This window comes from Melospiza melodia, chromosome 4 (genome assembly GCF_035770615.1).
Source record: "Melospiza melodia melodia isolate bMelMel2 chromosome 4, bMelMel2.pri, whole genome shotgun sequence".
Lineage (NCBI taxonomy): Eukaryota > Metazoa > Chordata > Aves > Passeriformes > Passerellidae > Melospiza > Melospiza melodia.
This window is the reverse complement of record NC_086197.1, coordinates 54,136,679-54,158,001: the sequence shown is the minus strand read 5'-3', so window position 1 is coordinate 54,158,001 and position 21,323 is coordinate 54,136,679. Positions and strand designations below refer to the sequence as shown.

The window sequence follows — 21,323 nt, the reverse complement described above, 5'->3', positions numbered from 1 at the left end:
GACCGCCGCCGGTGCAGCCCGGGGAGGGTGCTCAGCGGGAAGGGGGGGTCACTGAGAGGGGCACGGCCGGGGGCACGGCCGGGGCCGGGCCGGGGGCGGCGGCGGGGGCGGCGCGGTGCGGTGCGGGCGGCGCCGCCCGGCACATATAAGCGCGGCGCGGCGCGGCGGGGCCCCGGCGCCGGTGCTGCTGCCGGTACCGTCCTTCCCCGCCCGCTCCCTCCGGGCAGCCCGTGCGTCCCTCCGGCCGTCCGTCCCGCTCTCCATCCCCGCCCGCTTTGTTTTCTCGCCGTCCGCGGGCTCGGGCCCCCCACGCCGCTGCCACCCTGAAGTTTCTGGCGGTGCTGCTGGCGGCGGGCATGCTGGCTTTCCTCGGGGCCATCATCTGCATCATCGCCAGCGTCCACCCGGCCGGCACCGCCGCGCCCGCCGCCGCCGCCGACAATGACTCGGCCGCCGCCGCCCTGCTGCCCGCCGCCGACAAGGGGCTGGGAGCGCTGCACGGCCCCGCCGAGGCGCTGGCCAGCGCCGGGCCGCGCCTGCCGGGGGGGCCGCCGCTCTTCAGCCGCTTCGTCTGCACCCCGCTGAGCACCGAGTGCCCGGCCGCCGGCACCGGCACCGCCGCCGGCAGCGCCGCCGGCCCCGAGGAGCTGCTGGCGCTGCGGAGCGCGGCGGCCCAGCTGCGCCGCACGGCGCTGGAGCAGAAGGAGCGGATCCGCATGGACCAGGAGACCATCCGGGAGCTCACCGGCAAGCTCAGCCGCTGCGAGGGCGGCCTGCGGAGCCCCCCCGGCCCCGCGCCCCCCGCCGCCGCCGGGCTCCGCGCCGCCCCGCGCCCCGGCACCATGGGCCACCCTCCCGACGAGCCGCCCGCCGTGCGGGAGCTGGAGGAGGCTGTCCGCACCCTCCAGGACCGAATCGACCGGATAGAGGTGCGAGGGATGCTCCTGGGGACTGGGCGGGATGCTCCCAGGGGATGCTGCTCCTGGGGGGCTGGGGGGATGCTCCCAGGGAAAGATGCTCCCACACGTGCCCTTCCCCAGGCCTGCAGCCACATGCACCCCGAACTAGCTCGTTCCCCTCATGAGACTCCAGGAAGGTTGTCCCTGCCTCCCTCTTTCCTGAGATCTCTGCCCAGGGGCAAGGCACTCACCTTGAGCCCTCCTCTCTCCTTTCCATGCAGGGTAGTCCCAAAGCACTAGGGCTGCCCCAGTTACCCCACAGTCTGCACCCAGGTAGGACACCTTGCTTGCCCCATGGCACCTGTTAAGGACTCCTCCAGAGCAGGTTGGCAGCTCTGGCAGCCAGACCCTGCCCTTTAGCAAAAAGGTAAATCCCATCTGATGCCATCATGGTTATGAATGGGACATCTCACAAAGTAAAGTGCAGTGCCCCCCACCGTGAGCCTGGCACCCTTTCCCACACGGTCCCTAGGAGCTGGAGAGAGAAGGGCACAACTGGAGTCGTTCACGGTGCCCATTCCTGTGGCATTGGGCTGTTGGCACTTGGGATCAGAGCCCTGATCCCCATTCTGTAGCAGCTGTGCAGCATGTGCCCGGCAGGCTCAGCCCTGGCCCAGCCACAATCCAGCAGCACCAGAGGCTCTGCCACGATGCCTGGCATGGGGCACATCATGGAGTGCATGTGAGTGTTGATTTATTTGGGCTGATTTGGACTCAGCAGTCCCACGGAACTTGGCAGACTTTGCAGGATATGGCTATGGCACGTGAGAGCTGCAAGAGGAGAGATGTCTGTTTTCCCTGTGGGAATTGCTCCAGGTAGGAGCAATTCCCTGAGGTCTGTCAGGCGTCAGAGCCACCTGCAAGGAGCCTCCTGCGAGTCCTCAACCTTCTCATCTTCCTGTTCAGTTTCCTGTTGCCCTCTCCACTCTTCCCTGGAGTGTGCAGCTAGGAGGGGGATCATCCAGCACCCTTTGGGGTCCCTCTCCTCAGACAACCACTTTCTCCTTGCCCCTCTGCCCCCCTCACTACAGACATGTGGGCACAGCAACAGGCAGTGGAAATGGGAAATTCAGAGCCACCGAGGTCACTGGCTGAGAAATGAGACTGGGAGAGAGGGTTATTGTAAGCAATGGAGATATGAACAGGAATAAAAAGACAGAGAAAGGCAAATAAACACACAAACACAAGAAGGAAAAGAGCTGGAAGACCAGAGAGGAAGCACCTGTGAGCTGCCAGGGTAATGCACACACAGGCACAAGAAGAAACACGGAGGGATGCCAGGCACATGCTGGGACAGTGGGATGTGCAGCCTGTCTGACATGTTGCCCAGAGCCAAAGGGAGCCAAAGGGAGCCCCCAAGAAACCCCTGCAGTCCTGCACAAATGATTTTCCATCAGTGGAATAACACAGCAGGTATGCTCACCCAATGATAAATTGGGGAAATAGGTCTCTGCACACGTATCCTAGACAATGCAGGGGGGATGGTGCCCAGCACATCAGTTTGGATCTTGGGGAGCATCAGGTCACAGAGCCATGCTCTCCCTCTTCTCTGTGGGGCAGCACCACCCACGAGCTGCCCTGGCCCCTTTCCTCGGGTTTCTGGGGATGGTGGGAGGTTTGGGTGGAGAAGGGAGAGGGTGAAGCTCACCAGGGTTGGAGCAGGCTGTCACATGTGCCCGGGGAGCCTGAAGCGGTGCTGGGACGGGGCTCAGGCACACAGTGACGAGGAAGCCAAGTGGCACAGGACCAAAACTGTTCGGGTTTGTGCTGCCAGGGGCCTGGGAGTCCCAGGTACACTCTGCAGGGAGACACAGCGCCCTGAGGCTCAGTGAGCCCTGGCAGGTGAGGAAATGGAGCAGCATGTAACAGGTGGGCTGGTCTTTGTCCTGGTGAAAAGTGTCACCGGTGGGCACCACAGCCCTGTGAGGGCTGCAGCCCAGCCAGCTGAGCCTCGTGGTCACACCTCAGCCATCCAGGGACAGTTGCCTGTGGTGTCCCTCTCCAAATTGCCTCCCACCCCAGGAGCAGACAGCTAAAACTTCCTGGTGGAGCACCTGCATCTTCTGTCCCGCATGGCTTTGGCTGTCAGCCCTGGGAGCCTTCCTGGGGTACCCATGGCCTGGGAGGCACTCTCAGCCTCCACAGCTGTCCTGGATCATGGCAGTGACCGTCCCAAAAGGTGACCTGGATGGGGACAGTCCCGGGGTGGCCCCCATGTGCTGAAGACTGCAAAACCCATTGGGAAGGAGAGGAAATGCTGCCAAGTGTGTGGTGGCTTAGTCTCAGAAGAGAGATGACACAAAATGCCATGAGCCGCTCTGGGAAGGCTGCGTCCCAGGGAGTCTCCAGGCAGGTTTGCCAGCAGGGATTACTGCTGGATGCCTCAGAGCTGGGACTGCAGGGAGGGGGCTGGTGGAAGATTGCTGATCTAATCTGGGCACTCTCAGCCCTGTCTGTAAGGCATAACAAGATTTATTCATGCACTGAGAAACCTATTAAGGCATTTGTTCCTTAATTTTGTCGGCATGGCAGAAGGATTTCCCAGGATGCAGGGAGGGCTCCCACAGTCTCGCTCTTTGTCCCCTGCCATTTCTGTGGGGCTGGGCTAGCATCAGCACAGCATTCACACATCTTCCCTCACCTCTTCCTAACGCCACCCCGGTACTGATGGTCCTTTCCTCATGCACAGCAGCCTAGTTAGGCTTTTTCATCCTGGTTTTGAGGGTCCCCCCCTTTGGCTCAGCACGTGCTCATGTCTGTACACCCTGGTGCATCTTGGAACACAGAGCTGAGGGACCCAGGTGCTCCTTCTCCATGCTTTTACTTATTGCTGCAAATGGAAAGGGATCGGGGAGAGAATCACCTTGGCTGCCTGGGCTGTGCCGAGATGCAGATGCCCCCCTTCTCCCCATCATCCCTTGCAGGGGAGAGGGGACGGCCTGATGGGCTCCGTGGGGACCTGGTGGAATTGCAACAGCCTGTTTGCTCCTCAGCACGTTCCTGGCTGTGCCATTGCAGCTGGGGGCCTGGCTGCTGGCAGGAAACCCTCGGGTAAGGGAATGGGAATGGTAGTGACCAAGCTGCTTCCCTCTTGTTTCAGTCTCCAGCAGTGCAGGGATGTAAGCACCCAAATTGTGACAGTCCCAGCCCCCCTCCACCGAGTGAGATTTTAGGGAGACAGGATCAACAGCGAGCACTTCTGTTGTGAGGAAGAGGGAAAGGCTGATGCATCCCTGTTTTTCTTCTACTCCATGCAGTCCCTTTTGGAGTTTAATGATCCCCAAGGTCCTGCCTGGGTCCAAAGAGGTGGCAGTGTCCAAAAGCCCTGGTGCAGCAGGTGTGCTGTCCTGCTGCAGGGAGTATCCCAAGGTGGCAGCTGCTGAGGAGTTTTGTGCAGCCTGTGAGGATTCATGGGTCCAAGGAGCAGAACGGGTCTGCTGTGTGTGTGCACCCTGATCCCTGGGATGTGCCAGGGCTCCATCCAACAGGCATCCCCCTGTGCTCCTGCCTGCCCTGTCCCAGCAGCCAAGGTGGGCACTGGTGAGCTGGGGGCTGAGGGGGAGCAGCAGCGCCCAGATTTGCCGGTGCATTAGTAAATGAGGCTCTGATCTCCTTATGTAAATCAAAGTGCATTTGCTGACGGAGGGCTGCGGCCCCAGAGAGCGCCCGCCGGCGTGGCTGCCGCAGCCCCTGCCCCCACCTCCCCCTCCCCACCCTGCCAGCCGCTGACATTTAACGTGATTAATATTACCTGGCATCTTTCAATCTTTTTTGCCGGTTCTGGTGGCCAAAAAGCGTGGAAGGAGCCTCCCCCACAGGCACTGCCCACTCCCCTGCTGCCGGTGCGGCGGCAGATGGGAAGCCGGGTGCCTGCCGAACAACCAGGGAGAAGGAGCTTCCCCCCTTTCCCCTCCCCAAAGGTCACCAGTAAATAACAGCTGCACATCAACCATTAATAATTTTGCAAATAATTTGCCTTGTGAGAAAGATGCTCGAGCAGCCGCTCGGAGACGAGGATCACGGCTCAGGGATGCAGCCCAGCCTGGCATCAGGGGGATCACCCAGCACAACGCAGCTGCACGGGGCAGAATGGGGAGTCCAGGCTCCCGTCCAGCCATCATCTGTCTGCAGGGATGTGGATGGTGTTTGCTGGGACGGCCCTGAAACCCTGCCAGATGAGGGTGCAGGCTATAATCCCTTTCCAGAAGGAGCATGGGGGCAGCAATGGTTCAGTCGGCCATGTGGCTCCGGCTGTGCTACCCTGGCTGCCAACTGGGAAGGACCAGCAAGAGCTGGAGAGAGGACTGGATGGGGAAAAACTCAGGAGGGGGGAAGAAAGTGAGCAAAAAGGGAAAGACACAGTGTGTGGCATGGAGAGGAGCAACAGGAAGAGATGGAGCCAGAGAAAGGAAAAAGCCATAGGGAGAAAAGTTACAGAGGGAAGAAAATAGCAGCAGGGAGAAAAGCAAGAGGAAGAAGGAGGTAAAAAAAAGTACTCAGTCACTACTGAATAATGTAGGGCAGGCTATCGGGGGCTAGTGAGAGTGACAAAATCTCCCAGCTTTTTCTTTTTTCATCATTAACAGATGGAGCCGTGCATGAAAGCAGGGACGTAGGCTCCAAACCCGCAGCTCGAGCAATCAAAGCGTGCGGCAGACAGGAGCGTGCCAGCCCCCGCTCTAGCCAGGCAGCCTGAAAGGACAAGAAAAGCTCCTGGAGCCCACGGGATGTGGCCACAGAGGCAAAGGCAGCCCCATCCCACCTGTGCTGCCTCCTGCCAGTGCAGCCATACCTCAGCTTGGGTAGAAATGCTGACAGCTCAGGTGGGAACTGTCCCTGCCACGAGGATGAGAATTAAACTTTGCACTTCCCTTCCCTCCTGCCATCTCTACCCTGCCTGTCATGCAGTGCCCAAGACCCCTTTAAAGAACCCACCCCACAAAAAAAAACCAAAACCAACAAAAAACCCAAAAACCAGAAACAACCCCACCAAAAACCCCACAAAAAACCACCAGCAAACCCCAGCAAAATAGTTAAAGCTCCTTTCCCATCAGCTAATCGTTCAATTTTGCAAAGACCAAAGTCAGGATGCTCTTTGCTGGGCACTTTTAGCTTACCAGAGAGGTTTTGTTCTCACTGCAAGAGCATCCTTAGTGCTGCCCGGAGCAAGCTGGCAGTGAGAGCTGGCATTTGGTCAGGGCTGGCAGATATCCCCTGCACAACCTCTCTTTATGTGCTGGGTTTTGCTTTTCCAGGTTGGTTTTCCTCACAGAACTTGTGGGTTTGCCCTGGCACACCCTACTGGCAGCTCTTGCCAACCTTGGGGCATCATAACTTCCACTTTATTTGTAGCCTGAGCACTTTGTTGCCCAGAGTGGGTACATTTGTGCTCACACCAACACCATCTTCTCACTTTTCCTCTCACTGCTGTTCCCATCCGCCAAGGCTGCATCCTGCCCAGCCAAACCTGACTTTCCTCCAGCCTTCCCCTCCCCTTTGTTGTTCCTGATGGATAGCAAAGATTAGGGGTGAGGTGAGCAGGCATCCCTCTCCTTCAGCTTTGTGTGTGTGATTATGAGATCCTGTCCAGCCTGGAGAAGCTGGATATAAGAAGTAAGAAAAAACAGGGAATCACAACCACAGGTGAGTGTGCTGACCTCCCCCAGGCCAGCTCTGAGGCAGGAGGGAGTCTGTTCAGATCCACAGGGATGGTATCCCCCATGTCCTGCCAGCACCAGCCCTGTGAATGACCAGGGCTGAAGCAGGCATGCATATCCCTTGGTGCCAGAGGAGCCAAGGCAAGGGTCTCCATGGCTGCTCCAGCACCTCTGGGAAGGTCTGGCAACACAGAGAAGGTGGTTGTCATCTTTCAGAGCCCATGGCAGAGACACTAATGCATCAAGGGCACGGGGAAAGAAGAGGGCTCCTATTTACCAAGAAACTCCAGGAGCATGGTAAAGGGTCACTTTCTCCCTTCCAGACTGCTTTTCTTCCAGCTGGGATGGGGTCTCCCAGTAAGGTGGGATCTGGGGTCTTTGCAGAGTGCAGTAGCAGCTGGGAGCATCTTCACCATCTGCTGTGTTGGATTTGCCATGGGAAGAGTTTTGGTCTGAGTGTTAACCCTGATAGGACAAGACAGGCTCGATGTCCCCAGGTAATGGCTCATGCCTTGAGGGCCCGAGACATGACAGCCTGGCACCAGTCCCACTTGTCCCTGCCATCCTGGTGCACCGGGAGAGGTTGGCTTATGGAGAGCTACCTGGCACACGTGCACACACCCCCGCACGCCAGCTGAGCTCGGCTAAGAGGATTACAGCCCATTAAGTGATGTTAACGTGCTGGCTATAGGTAAGCAGCCTCACAAGCAGCAGGAGTGGCCGGGAGATCCAAGGTCCTGCCTGCATCATTTCCTCATCGTGGGAGGCTGCCTGCAGGAGCAGAGCCAAGGGATGACCCAAACATCCCATCCTTGCTCTGTCTCTGAAGCAGCAGAAAGTCATTAAGAGCAGCCAAGCTTCGTTTTGCAGGAATGAGCTCAACGGGGGTTTTAAGAGGGGAGGTACAAAGTCAGCTGGAGGCTCTTGGAGAAGACCCCAGTGCGGATATGGGACTGTCATCCCAGCACTACCTGTAGTGCTGCAGGCTGGGCATGTCCTTATTTTAACTCTTATGGTGACACTGTGCTGAATTTTCTCTTTTGTCCCTGCCATTCCCGCTGTCGTGGCTGCCGCAAGTGCAGCAGGAGCTGCCAGCCCGCACCAATGGCTCAGCACCCACTGCCCCGGCCCTTGCCCGTGATGCCCTCCACACCAAGATGGAGCAGCTGGAGGAGCAGCTCCTTTCCAAGATCCTGACCCTGCAGAAGGAGCGCCAGGCCGCCAGCACTGACCACAGCCAGCAGCAGCACAACATCGAGAAGGAGCTGAGCTCCCTCCAGAACCGGGTGACGGAGCTGGAGCACGGTGAGTCCTGCCCTGCGGGGATGGAGGTGGGGCACAGGGCTCCTACCCTGAGGTACATCACCAGGAGAGCCCCAGGACAGGTCACCCTATCCCAGTTACAGGTGCTGACCTTCCTCTCTCCTCCCCACCCTTGATGCGTAGGACCACTGGGCTACAGCCCTCCTGATGCCTTCAAGGTGACCATCCCTGTGCAGAACAACTACATGTATGCCCGCGTGAAGAAGAGCCTGCCGGAGCTGTACGCCTTCACCATCTGCATGTGGCTGAAGTCCAAGGCCCTGGCAGGCATTGGCACCCCGTTCTCCTACTCTGTCCCGAGCCAAGCCAACGAGATTGTGCTGTTGGAGTGGGGCTCCAACCCCCTGGAGCTGCTCATCAATGACAAGGTCAGCCCAGTTGCAGGAGGGGCAGGAGAGGAAATCCTACCCTCATCTTCCCTGCTTCAGTCCTGCTAGGAAATTATACTCTTAAGGGCACTGGTGTGGGGGAGCTGGGAGGAAGGGGCCCTAGGTTTATGGTGGGAGGCAGGAGGATTGGGAGAAATTGGGCTTAGTTCTGAGAGGGAGAAGCAGCACATCTGGATGTCTGTAGATTTTGGGATGCCTCCACCCCCACGGGGCTGCAGTGCTTGCCCTGCCAGCGGACTTCCCCAGCAGTCCTACCGAGCACCGGGATCTCGCTCCTCTCTCACAGGTTGCCCAGCTGCCGCTGAGTCTGAAGGACAAGGCCTGGCACCACGTCTGCGTGGCATGGACCACCCGGGACGGCAAGTGGTCAGCGTACCAGGATGGGGAGCAGCGGGGTGCCGGTGAGAACCTGGCCTCCTGGCATTCCATCAGGCCCCAGGGCGTCATCATCCTGGGTCAGGAGCAGGTAGGTACCAGTTCAACACCAAGAGCTGCCTGTTAGCATCGCTCTGGTGGGAACTGGCTGGGGGAAGAGCCCCCAAATGGGGCAAGGGGAGGGGGCAGCGTGGGCAGGAGCGCTCAGCAGGGCAGTTGGCTCTCCTGCCTGTTCATCCAGCCTCCAGGCTGGCCATGTGCCATCATTGTCTTCTCTTCCCTCTCCCTATCCCTTTGGTCTCCCTGCCTCATCTTGAATCTCTTCCATGCATCCATCCCCTCCTCTCCTTGCCATCAAGCACCTTGCTCTGCTTCTCCCCAAACCTCTCCCTCTCTCCCTTGCTGTTTCCCACTGGATGCATGTTGCTCCTCTTCTCTTCATCCCTGTCCAATCGCCTCTCCTGCTCTTTCCCAGGACACCCTGGGGGGCCGCTTTGACGCCACACAGGCCTTCGTGGGAGAGCTGGCGCAGTTTGGCGTGTGGGACCACATGCTGGCACCAGCAGAGATCCTGGCCTTGGCTAACTGCACCTCCCACCTCCAAGGGAATGTGATCCAGTGGGACGACCAGGCGGTGGAGGTCTTTGGAGGTGCCAGCAAGGCGGGCTTTGCCGCCTGCGAGGAAGGGAGGAAGGCATGAGTGGCCCCAGCCCTGTCCCCAGCGCTGAGGAGCCCGCTGGCAGCCCTGGAGCAGGGAGCCCCTTTCTCCCCTCCCAGACCAGTGAGCCTTGCTGGGGCAATGCTTGAGCCCCCCGTGCTGGTGTCCCAGGAGGGAGAGGGGCTCCTGGAAGCCTCCCTGTTGTCCCTGTGCTGGTGCTGTGGCTTGTCCTCATTCCTGGCAGGCTGGCTCCCGAGTCTCATTTTGCCCCACTTCTGTTTTGGGTGGAACTCGCTGTACCTGCAGGTGTCCCTGGTACGGTGAGGGTCGTCACCTTGTCACACCTAACAGGAAGTGGGAAGGAGAACTCCATCCACTTTGAGTGCAGTCCAGCCTTAGTGGGATGCCAACGTGCAGGCATCACCTGAACACACCCCCTTACCTTATTTATTTCTAGCAACCTCACTGTCCAGTCTTATGAGCCTGCATTCCAGGATCTCACCTCTAACCCCATCCTTCTCCTGCTGCCCTGGTTTTTCAAATGTGGCCCCAGGGAAGCTGAAGGAGAATGGCAGAGAATCAGTGGCAGAGCACTTACCCCCCTGCACCCCTTTCCCTGCCTCTGCTGCCTGTTTGGGCAGGACTCCCCGAGGGGAGCCAGGCTTTTAAGGCAGAGAGGAGAGAGGACTCTCCACCCCCTCCAAGCTGGGGAACGGATCTGCCACCAAGGGAATGGGGGAAAAGGGGCAAAGCATCTCCCCCAGCGCTGGCCGAGGGGGAAAGCACTGCCATTGAAGGGAGCAAAAGCAAGAAAAAGAGAGATGGAGGGTGGTGGCAGTCAGAGGAGCCCTGCCATCCATTCCCCAGTCTTTTGGTACTGGATTGGGCTACTGTCCTTGGTTCCACCCGAGTCCCCTTCTTTAGCCGCTCCTTGCCAGGAACAGGGCTGCCACTGGCCTTGAAACTGGGAGGGTGAAAGAGCAGGCTGGTGTTTTCCCTGTGGAGTGCCTGAGAATCCGCTGTTTCCACATTGCGTGGTCACCAACATCTCGATATGTGTGTGTGTGTATGTGCACATATGTGTGTGTGTGTGTGTGTGTGTGTGTGTGTGTCTGGGGGTGGGAGGGTTATTTCGGGGCTCTCATGGTTGCTCAAAGCAGTGTTCAGCTTCCAGTGTTCCCCCTACCCCAAGTCCCACTGTGGGTGACAGCTGCCCCCTCCCCTGGGGGAGGCAAAGCTGGCAGAAGGGACAGCCCCCTCCCCGCCCAGGGTCTGTGCCAGTGCTGGGGTGGCTCAGCCCACTGGGAATGACACGGAGGGGATGGGGGCAGCCCGTGTGCCAAGTGGGAACACTGTGACCTCCGTGTACCCTGAGGAACTGCCCCCTCTCCCTCGCCCCCTGCCTCGCTCGCTCGCGCGCTTTCTCCAATGCACGTTTGTGAAAAGGGCCCTGACACGTGCCCCTGTTGGGACGTTTCTTTTGTAAAGCTGATCGTGAACAATAAACGTGATGTTTTCTGTTCCAGCCTCCTGCAGAGTGCGAGGTTGCTGGGGGGATGGACGGGACAGGTCAGCCCAAGATGGGGTGACCTCCCCAGGGTGCTTAGGGTTGCACCACTGAAGGGAGCTGGCTGGTCCCACTGCTGGCATTACAGGAATATCAGCACAGGGGTTTGGTACTGTTGCCCCAGAGGGGCAGGGGATGGTGTCACAGTCTGGCCACCTTTGCTCTACCCCACTGCAGAGCAGTATGGGGTACAGGCTGCTGCTGGTGGGGCATGAGGGCTGAGGGAAACACTCTCCATGGAGGGAAGCAGAAACAAGTGAGAGATCCTGGCCTCTAAGTCAGAGCATGATAGCAAGGAACTCATATTGAGTGTAAATCTAATTAAGTACCAGTAATGAGTTTCTGACCTAACTAGGCACAAGATGGTTCAGGCATGACTCTTGGAGCTCCTGTTGTAGAACAATTCATGACCAGGTCTGCATGGTGCTTTTGCCTCTCAGTGGGTCCTGCTCCTCCTACAAAAGGCACAGCTTCACCAATATTTGGGGGAAATGGAGCACAAAGCCAGAGGACTGAGTTTTCCCATTGCTGGCATGCTGGTCGGATCTCCTCTCTGAGTCAGAGCTGCCCCGTCTCCCCCACTTCTCCTTCTGGAGGGTGTTTAATGCCATAAAAGAAAGGCTGGCACTCTCACCTTCAGCACATCTTCACAAAGCTGAGGGCTGGTTTTGAAGAAAAAGCATGTACTTCAGCTGGAACACTGGTTCAAGGGCCTTGCCGAGCTGGAGGCTCACACCCATCACTAAGAGGAGAGGGTTCAACAGGTGCCATCTGCTCGTGTGCCAAATAACACAGCATCATTAAGGAGCGCAACATTTTCTAGAGGAGGAAATGTCAAAAGCCACTGATGGGATCATAAACTCAGAAAGAGGTTTAAAGGGGGAGGGAAGCTGGTCCAGAACACCCTGCTATCAAAACTGCAGAAGCACTGTGAGAGGGCTCTTGGGGCTGCTGGCCAAGACAGGAGAAACGTGAGAGGATAAACGAGGATGGAAACAGCCTGGCCACTGATGTAGGCTATTGGCAAAACACCCATCTCCTCCAGAGCCCGGAAACCCAGCCCACATTGAAACTGTGTGCAAATCCTCTCCAGAAAAGCAGGAACAAAGGGGACACCAGGAGATGCTTGATCAGGGCCTTCAGTGCTGGCTTCCTCATCTCTGCCAAATGATGCTGGCATGATCCTAATCCCAGCCATGTGCATGTCCCCAGGATGTGGATCTGTCACTTTTGGAACAGGAGAATGGGGGGATCCCAGTGGCAGAGCTTCTGCAGGATGAGCTCCTCTCCCCTAGAGCTTCACAGCCAGTTAGGCAGACCTGGGGGTACACAGGAAAACTTGGTAGAATTTTCCCAAACCTTTTAAAATCTTCCAGCAAATGCTTCCACTATAAGGCTCTTCAGGAAACAAAGGCATTATGGAGAGATTAGAAACTGGATGGGAGACACAAATGAAGAGCAGAAATAAATATTTGATTTCCATCCTGCCCTGGCTCTCTGCAGGAAGCAATGTCTGCTTCTTACCCGTCTGAGGAGGACGAGAGCAAGATGAGACCATTTCTTTTCAGTAAGCTGAGCCTTGCAAGAGCTGCAAACCTGCAACAGGGCTTAAAAGGTAGAGGAGATGACAAATCAATAGCTTTGCTGGCTGCAAGAAGTAATTACAATGACTTACACATATTGCTCGCTTCTAAATTAACCAGGAGCACTCAGGAGTAGCCCCGTGTCTCTCTAAGGGCAGCTGGCTGGAAAACAACATGTTGTGCACAGTAGAGATGAGGAACAACAAAGCCAGCCTTGGGGGAAAGAGGAGGGTAAGGAAGGAAATATTTCACAGTGGTGTGGAGAAGGCAGATGCTTCAGCTGGTTGGCTGTGTTGTACCCAGACATCCAGGACAGGGAGGAAAGGAGGAGGGCACCCAAGAGCTGGGCAGCGCAGGGCAGGGGCACAGCTGGGCTGCAGCAGCTCAGCAGGAGCTGGCACAAGAGGAGATGGTGTGGGAGACAGGCGGGAGTGATGGATGCTGCCCACGTGCTGGCCTCCATCTCCCTGTCAAGGGCTGTAAGCACGCTGCAAGGAGAGGAAAGGAGCTGCCATTTCCTTTCCTAATCTGCAGAACTCGCTGCTGCAGGGCTTTCTGCTAGCCAGGGGCTTAGCCAGACTCCAATACCACCCAGCCCACACTCCCAAAGGGGTTTGTCAGGCAGTGAAGAAGACCAAATTGAACATGGTGATGGGAAACCTTCAGGCCTGATGGTGTTTGAAAACTTTTGTGTTTGGAAAGAAAATAATACTGGCATTTATGAACCCCTCCAGCCCCTGCCCCTCTTTCCAGAGGGCACCACTGGCCATGCAGGTTCTGCCTTCCCAGGGACATGGGCAATCCTTGGACCCCCACTTCAGAGTGGGCTTTGGGGATCTCCTGTGCTCCCCAATACCTGCAACCTCAGCTGAGTTTGCATGTCACAGCTCCCTGCAGTGTGTCAGCCTCCTGGCGCCCTCAAACGAGGTCAAGCCAGCCAATACTTGTCCCCAGGAGGTGACTTCCAAAGTCCCCACTACCTGCTCAGCAATGGGGTGCTACCTAATTGCCTCCTTTCACCTCTTGTCCTGCTGGGAGCCTCCCTTGCTCCCTCCCAGAGCCAGGAAGGCTCATTAAGACTTGTGCAGTGCTCGCACAGGGAATGCGCCACGATTCCGGAGCATCTGGCACAGGAACAGCCCCCACACGGCTGCTAGTGCTGCAGCAACAGACCTTACTAACCGTAGTTGTCCTTACTAGAGCTAGTAGCTACGGGAACACGTGAGGCACTGTGTTTTCCAGCAGAGCAGGGGATCAGGCTGTCCCAAAGCAATCTGCCCTGTCCTCTGGCACAGAGGCTGCCACCCATTCCTGCACACCGGCGTCCCCATCTCTGCCTTCCCTCAGCTCAGCGTGCTGGGGGTTCTGATCCCAGAGAAATGTGCCTTCAGCATTCCCACAGGGCCTCCTGAGAGCTGCCCCCACCCATGCTGGGGCAGCTGCCCCCAGCCTTGGCCCTCTGTTGCCACCCAAGGCGCTGTGGAGCAGTGCCCAGTGCCTGGGCTGTGCTGGCAGGCTGGACAGCAAGCTCCAGCCCCCTGCTTCACCACACAGAGGAGCTGGGGCACGGCAGAGCCTGTGCCCACTGGGACAATGGGGAAGTCCCCAAACCTGGCCAGAAGCAGGTCAGAAAAGAAAGAAAAGAAGGATGTACTCCACCTGGTGAAGAGTCAGCCTGCTGTCTGGGTAATGAAGATGACTAAAAAAAAGCACGAGGCTGTGTATTTACTACATATATGTATATTTTGCAGCCAACGGTTACTTTTCTGTGCTCAGCTAAGGAGTACAACACACCCTCATGCCAGAAGGTAAAAAGTAAAGGTGCTTTGTTTCAACGCATTTCACCGTGGCTGCTGAAAACAAAGGGATGAGAGAGTTTCCACCTCTGATTAGTGGCAAATACAGCATGAGCAGCCAGAGCGAAGCAACAATTCCACCTCCCTACAGACCCACAGGGGTGAATTGAACCATTGCTCTGGACTTGCTTTCACCTACAGAAGGGTACCTGGTCCACAAGTACTGGAAATTAAAGATCAGGTGACGTGCTGTCTGTGCCACCAGAGCCAGCAGCAAAAAGAGCAGTACATGTAACCTTTGCTGGCTCAACAGGGCTCTCACTGGCTTGCAGTTATACAGAGGCAGCCTGTGGAATCCCTGCACTTGGGGCTCCAGAAACCAGCTGCTCACATTTTGTTAAGGCACAGTAGGTGGAGGCAGGCCAGCAGAACGCTCTCCTTCCTCAGGAGGCATCTCTGTCTTGCAGCCCCACTGTATCACTCACCACAGTCACAAAGACATTGGATTTTCCTATCTTTGGCCCGGTGCAGTTTTTGTTTGGCCATTTTCCTTTAGCTTCTCACCTAGGAGCCACTGATGAATAACCCTCACAAGCAGTCCCCACATTCCGTGAGGGAAACACTCCTGGGGGTCACACTGACCAGAACCAAAACAGGTTTAATTGAACCCAGAATCACTCAGGCAAGTGTGCTCTGCCCTGCACACGCACACAAACACCCCAGCTCACACTCACTTGCTGCTTGGTAGTAAAAGTGGGTGAACTACACAGGGATTAAAGCATTAAAAAAACCACAGCGAGAACACGGTGCTTGAAAGAGCTGTGTCCCTGGAGAGATTAGAGTAGCTGCCTGGAGATAAAGTAATGATGATGGAAAGATCTTCTTCCTCACAGAGATTCTCTTCCTAATTATCTTGTCTGAAAAGAAAAAATGATGATCTCCCAGCTTTTATCTGTCTCTTGACAATTTTAGCTCTGTTGCAAGAGGCCCAAAAGAGGAAGGAGAAGGAATTAGCCCAGGAGGCAGGAATAGTAGGAGAACAAGTGACACAAGAGGCAGTGCTTCATTTTTGTCACCACCAGCAGTGACAGAAAAGGAAAATATAAATGATCACTGCAGCTTTGTCTTCCCAAGCCCAAAGGCAGCTTCCCTGCCCCCAGCACTGCTCTGTCAGGCAAAGGACAGCCAGGAGGTCGGATTCACTGCTGAACCTGGAAGAGATTAACAAGGGGCTGTTCTCCCCTGATCACAGGGCAGAGCTTGGTGCTACAGGCAGGGAAGAGGACTCCTGAGCTGGCAGGGGCAGGAGAGTGCCCAGATTGTTCCTCTCCCACTCTTTTCCTTCTCAAACAGCTGGAAAGCAAATTCTCCTTTCAGCAGGCAGCGAGCAGCAAGAACGTTTCAAGCACACACCAGCCACAAGCACCACATGAAAACTCAGACCCATGAGCCACTCTGCAAGACAAGGATGGCCACTGATGGAAAACCAGGCATCACATCCAGCAGCTGGGCCTTTGCACAGGAAGTGCTTTCCCTTGGTATTATCCCGGAGCTTGCTGCTTCTCCGTCCTTGTTAATTTCAGACGAATGCAGCCCTGGAGCTCCCTGAAAACTGTTTAAGCCCTGGTTTAGAGGCAACCCATGTTTGGCTAGCAGGGTGCAGAGACAACAAAGGTTTTGTAGCAAGCCCAGAGCCAAGAAAAACCTCAAAACAAACAGACATTATACAAGCATAAAGCTATGGAGGGCGGGAGGGAGGCGATTTTCTCTGTGGGGGATGGAGGCTGGTGCTATAGGAGCTGTTTGCAAACTCATGATTCATCCCCACGGCATCACTTTCTCCTTCTTTACACTCCTGTTGACATACAAACATGAGCTGTTGCCACTCCCACACAATGAGAACTGCGTCCAGCTCTGGAACCCCCAGCTCAGGAAGGACTTTGAGGTGCTGGGGCATGGCCAGAGAAGGCAAGGGAGCTGCTAGATGGTCTGGAGCACAAATCCCGTGAGGAGCAGCTGAGAGAGCTGGGGTTGCTCGGCCTGGAGAAGGGGAGGCTCAGGCACCTGATCACTCCCCAGCTCCCTGAAGGAGGCTGTGGCCAAGTGGGGTCAGCCTCTTCTCCAAGCAACCACACAGGACAAGAGGACACAGTCACAAGCTGCACCAGGGAGGTTCAGGCTGGACATTCGCAGGAATTTTTTCACAGAACATGATTAGACATGGGAATGGGCTGCCCAGGGAGGTGGTGGAGCCTCCTCCGTCGCTGGCGGTGTTTAAGGAAAGGCTGGAGGTGGCACTCAGTGCCGTGGTGTGGCTGACATGGCAGCATTCGGTCACAGGCTGCACTCCATGATCTCAGAGGGCTTCCTAACCTGATTCTGTGGTTAAAAACAAAAACCCCAAAATTGCCCCAAATCGCTCCTTGTTCTTATATTTGTCCTAGTTTTTTAAAAGAAAAAATACCTAGAACTAGGTCCCTCAGGGGTTTTAAGCCAGAAAACCACGAAACTGCCACACGCCAGCGGGGGCCCGGGGGCGCGGCACAGCACAGGCGCTCCGCGGCCACCCCACTGCCGCCAGCGCCCCAAGGCCCCGCGCGGCGGCCGCCAGGGGAACAGCCAATCAGACGCGCTGAACGGCACAGCCCGTCCAATGGAGGCCGAGGGGGCGGGACTTCCCGCGCCGGTTGCTATGACAAGCGCGGCCCTTCCTTAGCAACGGCGCTGGGCCGCGGCGGCCGCGCAGGTGAGGCCGCGCCGCAGCTCCGCGGGCCCGCTCGGGGCCGCTGGCCCAGCTCCGCCTACGCCGGCACGAGGGCGGCGGGGCCGCTTCGGGCCTGCGGTCCAGCTAGGGCCGCGTTCCGCTGCCTCGCACCCTCGGACTGTGGCCGCGGGCACGCCCCGGGCTGGGGGTGGGTATTGAAGGGGCTCCCGGGAGTGGCGCCGGGCGAGCGGGCGGGGGGGTCTGTCCGGCGGAGGTCGGGGTTTGGGTGCCACGGTGTTGGTCTGACTCCGTGCTTTAGCCAACAGCTCTGTATATGTGGCATACGTGATTGGTGTGTCGCCTGGCACCGTGCTGGTTTCCTTTTCCTTTAATATCAGCTCACCCTGGCTCCCCTGGGTAGGAGAGGAAGATGCTTTGTTGTGGGGGAAAGAGCCAGAGGGGGGACGGCGGTGAAAGGCTCTGAGTCTGTCGGTCAGTGCTCTGCCTCTGCGTTGCCCGGGGGGAGGCAGGCTGGTAATGAGGCTCTGAGGCACGTCCAGAGTTTTCCCATATGGCCCTACCCAGCTGACACATGCTCCGCGATCTGAGGAGCAAGTGCACAAACGAGACCGAGATGTTCCTGTTAAACATTTCCGTCCAGACGAGTGTGCAGATTCTGTGCCTAAAATACTCGTACTCCTCTTGTCGTTTGCAGTTTGAAACTACTGTAGATAATAGTGTCCTGGGAAACCCTTTTGGAATTAATCAAGAGTGGTAGCGGCTGATAAGTTGTTCTCTTGTCCTCTCCTGAAAGCTGTACCTTGGCTCATCTCTTCCCTCAAGCTCCACTGGTGCTTCTGGGAAGTGCTGTGCTCCTCACTTATGGAAAAAGATACAGTTTAATAATTTGTTTGCATTAATGGTCTGTGAGCTGAGACTCTCAGGGGGGTGTGAAGGTGCTGTTGAGGAAATGGCAAGTGAGTGAGATTGCATGATGTTCTCGTAACAGTTTCATTTGCCTTGTGTTTTAATTGAAAGCCATCTGTTTCTTGCCCATGTTTGTTTTTGTCGAAGCAGTGTCCTCTAGGCCAAGAAGCGACTCCTCCTGCTGAAGAGAGGAACACAGAGCCCTGTTCCTCTCAGCTGGCCGTACCACAGCACTTTGCTGAACTCCAGGTAGCCCCTCTGCCCCTTCCTGGAGTCTCTGTGGAAGGACCATGGAAGAAGTTGAGGAGGAAAAAAAGGACGAGGCTGATTATAAAAGGCTTCACACTTTTCCTCTGATTAGGGTATGGAGGGGGATGGATTGCACATTTACCAGTGCCAGAGATGTGAAAATCTGTCTTCATTCTAACTGTCCTTCTCCTGCTGCGTAGCTACTGTGAGAACATGTAGTGCTGGTGCTGTGGAGAGATCCTGGTTGTCACTGCTGCTTTCTCCCTGTCCTTGATCTCTCCTGGGCAAATCTAATAGCTCCAGTGTTCCCCATGACAGCCAGAGGAAGCCTGGGGCAAAGTGATCCATCAAACAGATTGAGAGCACACTGCCTTTAGAGCCCTCTTTTGTGTTTTGGATGCAGCTTGCTTTTTGTCCTGGAGAAGCTGGAGCAAAAGATCTTGCTAGCCAGCCAGATAGCAGCAGCAGAAAAGGCTGTGTAATTTAGATTTCTTTGTTACTCATATAGCAATAATTAAGGACTGTGGTGGAAACAGTGTTAGTGTGCTTCCCCTTTATCTTATAGCAGAAAAACTGGCAAATGTCTTGATTTCCTTCTTTAAGCTGTGCTTACACAGTGCTAATTTTCATGTAGGTCAAGAAGAATTCCTCACTGCCTGGAGGAATGGTTCACTTAGTGCAATAAACCTTTTCAGGTTTACTCCATCTAAGCCCCTGATAGAGTCAGTGCAGAAGTTAGAGCAGTTACTGCTGTGGTGTGTGCAGCTCTGATTGTTGTGCTCAGCTGTCTGTCTGTCTGTCTGTCTGATTGCCCCTGGCAGCACTCGGACATGCCGGAGGAGATGCGCGTGGAGACCATGGAGCTGTGTGTCACGGCGTGTGAGAAGCATGCCACCAACAACGAGGTACCAGCCACCTCCCAGAAGGGCCACCCTGCTGGTGCTGCAGGAGCAGGGATGGGGGTGTAGGGCAGAGCAGAGTCAGGTCCTGGCATCCTGTTACTCTCGGCACTGAGCTGGGGTAGAAGGAGGCAAAGAGCTTGGCTAGATCTCAGATTCAGTTCCCTTGCTCTGCAAGATCTAGAATAGCACTTTGCAGAGATTGGTAGTGGTGCTGGCTCCCAGACCTTGCCTCCTTGCTTATCCTGCCTTCCTGGGACATGCTTCCACTCTGTTCATAAAATGCCCTGTGTCCTGGGGGCTTGGTTCAGAACTGCTTGGAGTCTCTTGTTTTGGGGATGAGTACATGGAAGTCTGTTAAGTATTCCCTCTTGGCTTTAGGACCAACAGGCAAGGGAATACATACCTTGCTTCATGGGCAGGGCACCGCCTGTCACTGAAAAATTTTCCCCTCGCCTTTTTTAGGATCAAGCAGGGTGTGATCTGGGAGAAGCAAGCCTTTTAAAAGCCAGCCTACTTTTAGTGTTTTGGTAATTAGCTGGAGAAAAAAAAAAATGGACTCTTGTAAAAATAGCTGCTGCTCAGTGACCTGAATCTGCTCTCATGGTCACCGCAACCAGTATAACTCCAGCAGAGCTCTTGCTTCAGACTGTGTGAACTACAGAAGTGATGCAGGTCTGGCTGCTGGGCTGGAGGCTGCTGAGACCAGTTCTACCCCTGGGTTTACCTCTGGGGAGCTCCCAAGTCTTGCAGTGCAGCTGCTATAGCTGTTGCCCATGGCATGAGTAGTCTTAAAGGGAGGAGAAGATTAGGGGGATGTTTGCATAAAACCTCTCTGGTTGCTTTGTCTCACCCTATGCTGTCTTCCTTAACATTCTCCAGAGTGCTGCCAAGATGATCAAAGAGACCATGGACAAGAAATTTGGGTCCTCCTGGCATGTGGTGATTGGGGAAGGTTTTGGCTTTGAGATCACTCACGAGGTGAAGAACCTGCTGTACATGTTCTTTGGTGGCAGCCTGGCCGTGTGCGTCTGGAAGTGCTCCTGACCCCTGGCCAGGTCCTAGACTTGCTTCAATACAAGAGATTTCTTCCTGCTTTTGACAAGTTTTGTATGATCTGGAGGTGGGGCTTTATTTTTAATACTTAAATGTCAAGACTTCTTTTTTTCATACTGACGTAACAGTTCTGTGGGATACATAAAGTTGGTGCGTGTGTGTGTGTGTATAATCTTGCTAAACTGTCCTGTCCTTGCTAGTGGGATTTCTCATCTGTCTGGCTCTTTCCTTGGTGTTTGAGCTGGAGCAGGAGGGAAGTGAGGAATAGGTAATCTCATAACACACTGCACAGCAGCACTAGCAGGGGAAGGCAAAAGCAAGGAGGTGCCATCTAGCCTTGTGTTTTTTTAAACTCCCCTTTATTCCACATAGTTTTCCTCTCTGCTTTCTCAACTACCATGCAGTATGGCTCTGACCAGCACCTGTCTTTCCCCTCTCTGGATGCTGCCTGTACATTCTTCCTTTCTTCTGAGATGTCTGCTCAGACCTGACAGCACCCAGGGCCTCCCTTCAGGCTGTCTGTGGAGGTGTGAGCCACAGGGAAGCAGTCCCAGCTTGCCCTTCCCTGCTGTTTTGGGAGGGTACAACAGCTGAGCTGCCGGGGTGTAGGAGGTTGCTATGCAAACTGCCCCCTCCTTTCTCACCCACAGCAACTGAGACATCATGAAAACACAGGCGGCTGACGATGCCTGGGGAGTGGGTGAGAGCTCTTTTTAAGGCTCAGATGCCTCCCTGTCAGTTCCTGGGGGCGTTGCAAGTGCTGTGTACTTTCAGCATCTTGTTTGGAGGCTGACAGAGAAAGGAGGCTCCATGTGAAATATAACTTGGTCATCAGAAGCCTCATGTCTTTCTGGACTTGCATTCTTTTAGCCTGTTTCATTTTTGGAAGCTGTCGGTGTTGGAGGATCGAATGAGCGTAACTATGTTACATGTATGGCATATTTATAAAACCTGGGGAACTGTGTTTTTACAATAAAAGTTTAGTAAAATGTCTTTGCGTGCATTTCTGTAGGCAAAGTAGTTCAAGAAACGTGGAAATGAGTAAGCCATGGTGTAGCACAGGCAGAGGCCAGTGACAGAGTTCCATCCTGCTGGTTTCCTGCGTGACTCTCATCCTCCCTGTTCAGTTCCTTTTAGCAGTGCAAGCCGCCATGGTGAGGAGCATTGCCAGGCCCGTGGTG

At 55.7% G+C, this 21,323-nt stretch overlaps 2 protein-coding genes across 3 annotated transcripts; both read left to right on the top strand.

The window, feature by feature from the left end:
- Positions 1 to 160: 160 nt before the first annotated feature.
- On the top strand, positions 161 to 10,622 carry NPTXR (neuronal pentraxin receptor). Its single transcript, XM_063154561.1, has 5 exons — positions 161 to 929; positions 7,699 to 7,921; positions 8,063 to 8,307; positions 8,615 to 8,794; positions 9,179 to 10,622. Exons 1-5 carry the CDS (start codon positions 357 to 359, stop codon positions 9,401 to 9,403), a joined length of 1,446 nt encoding a protein of 481 aa, XP_063010631.1. The 5' UTR covers positions 161 to 356; the 3' UTR covers positions 9,404 to 10,622.
- Positions 10,623 to 16,995: 6,373 nt separating this feature from the next.
- Positions 16,996 to 21,135, top strand: DNAL4 (dynein axonemal light chain 4). 2 transcript variants are annotated; one of them, XM_063154557.1, is made up of 4 exons: positions 16,996 to 17,053; positions 18,089 to 18,300; positions 19,009 to 19,092; positions 19,969 to 21,135. In XM_063154557.1, the coding sequence occupies exons 2-4, from the start codon at positions 18,229 to 18,231 to the stop codon at positions 20,131 to 20,133; spliced, it is 321 nt and encodes a 106-aa protein (XP_063010627.1). In that variant the 5' UTR covers positions 16,996 to 17,053; positions 18,089 to 18,228; the 3' UTR covers positions 20,134 to 21,135. The 2 variants fall into 2 exon arrangements, with proteins under 2 accessions (XP_063010627.1, XP_063010626.1); XM_063154556.1 differs by lacking the exon at positions 16,996 to 17,053 and adding an exon at positions 17,102 to 17,219.
- The last annotated feature ends 188 nt before the right edge of the window (positions 21,136 to 21,323 follow it).

Bases quoted from the DNA above. Each gene is read 5' to 3' on its own strand.
- NPTXR (XM_063154561.1), top strand. From the start codon at position 357: ATGCTGGCTTTCCTCGGGGCCATCATCTGCATCATCGCCAGCGTCCAC. The intron at 930-7,698 runs GTGCGAGGGATG...CCGCAAGTGCAG, and splicing joins ACCGAATCGACCGGATAGAG to CAGGAGCTGCCAGCCCGCAC. The intron at 8,795-9,178 runs GTAGGTACCAGT...GCTCTTTCCCAG, and splicing joins TCATCCTGGGTCAGGAGCAG to GACACCCTGGGGGGCCGCTT.
- DNAL4 (XM_063154557.1), top strand. From the start codon at position 18,229: ATGGAAGAAGTTGAGGAGGAAAAAAAGGACGAGGCTGATTATAAAAGG. The intron at 18,301-19,008 runs GTATGGAGGGGG...TGCCCCTGGCAG, and splicing joins ACACTTTTCCTCTGATTAGG to CACTCGGACATGCCGGAGGA. The intron at 19,093-19,968 runs GTACCAGCCACC...AACATTCTCCAG, and splicing joins AGCATGCCACCAACAACGAG to AGTGCTGCCAAGATGATCAA.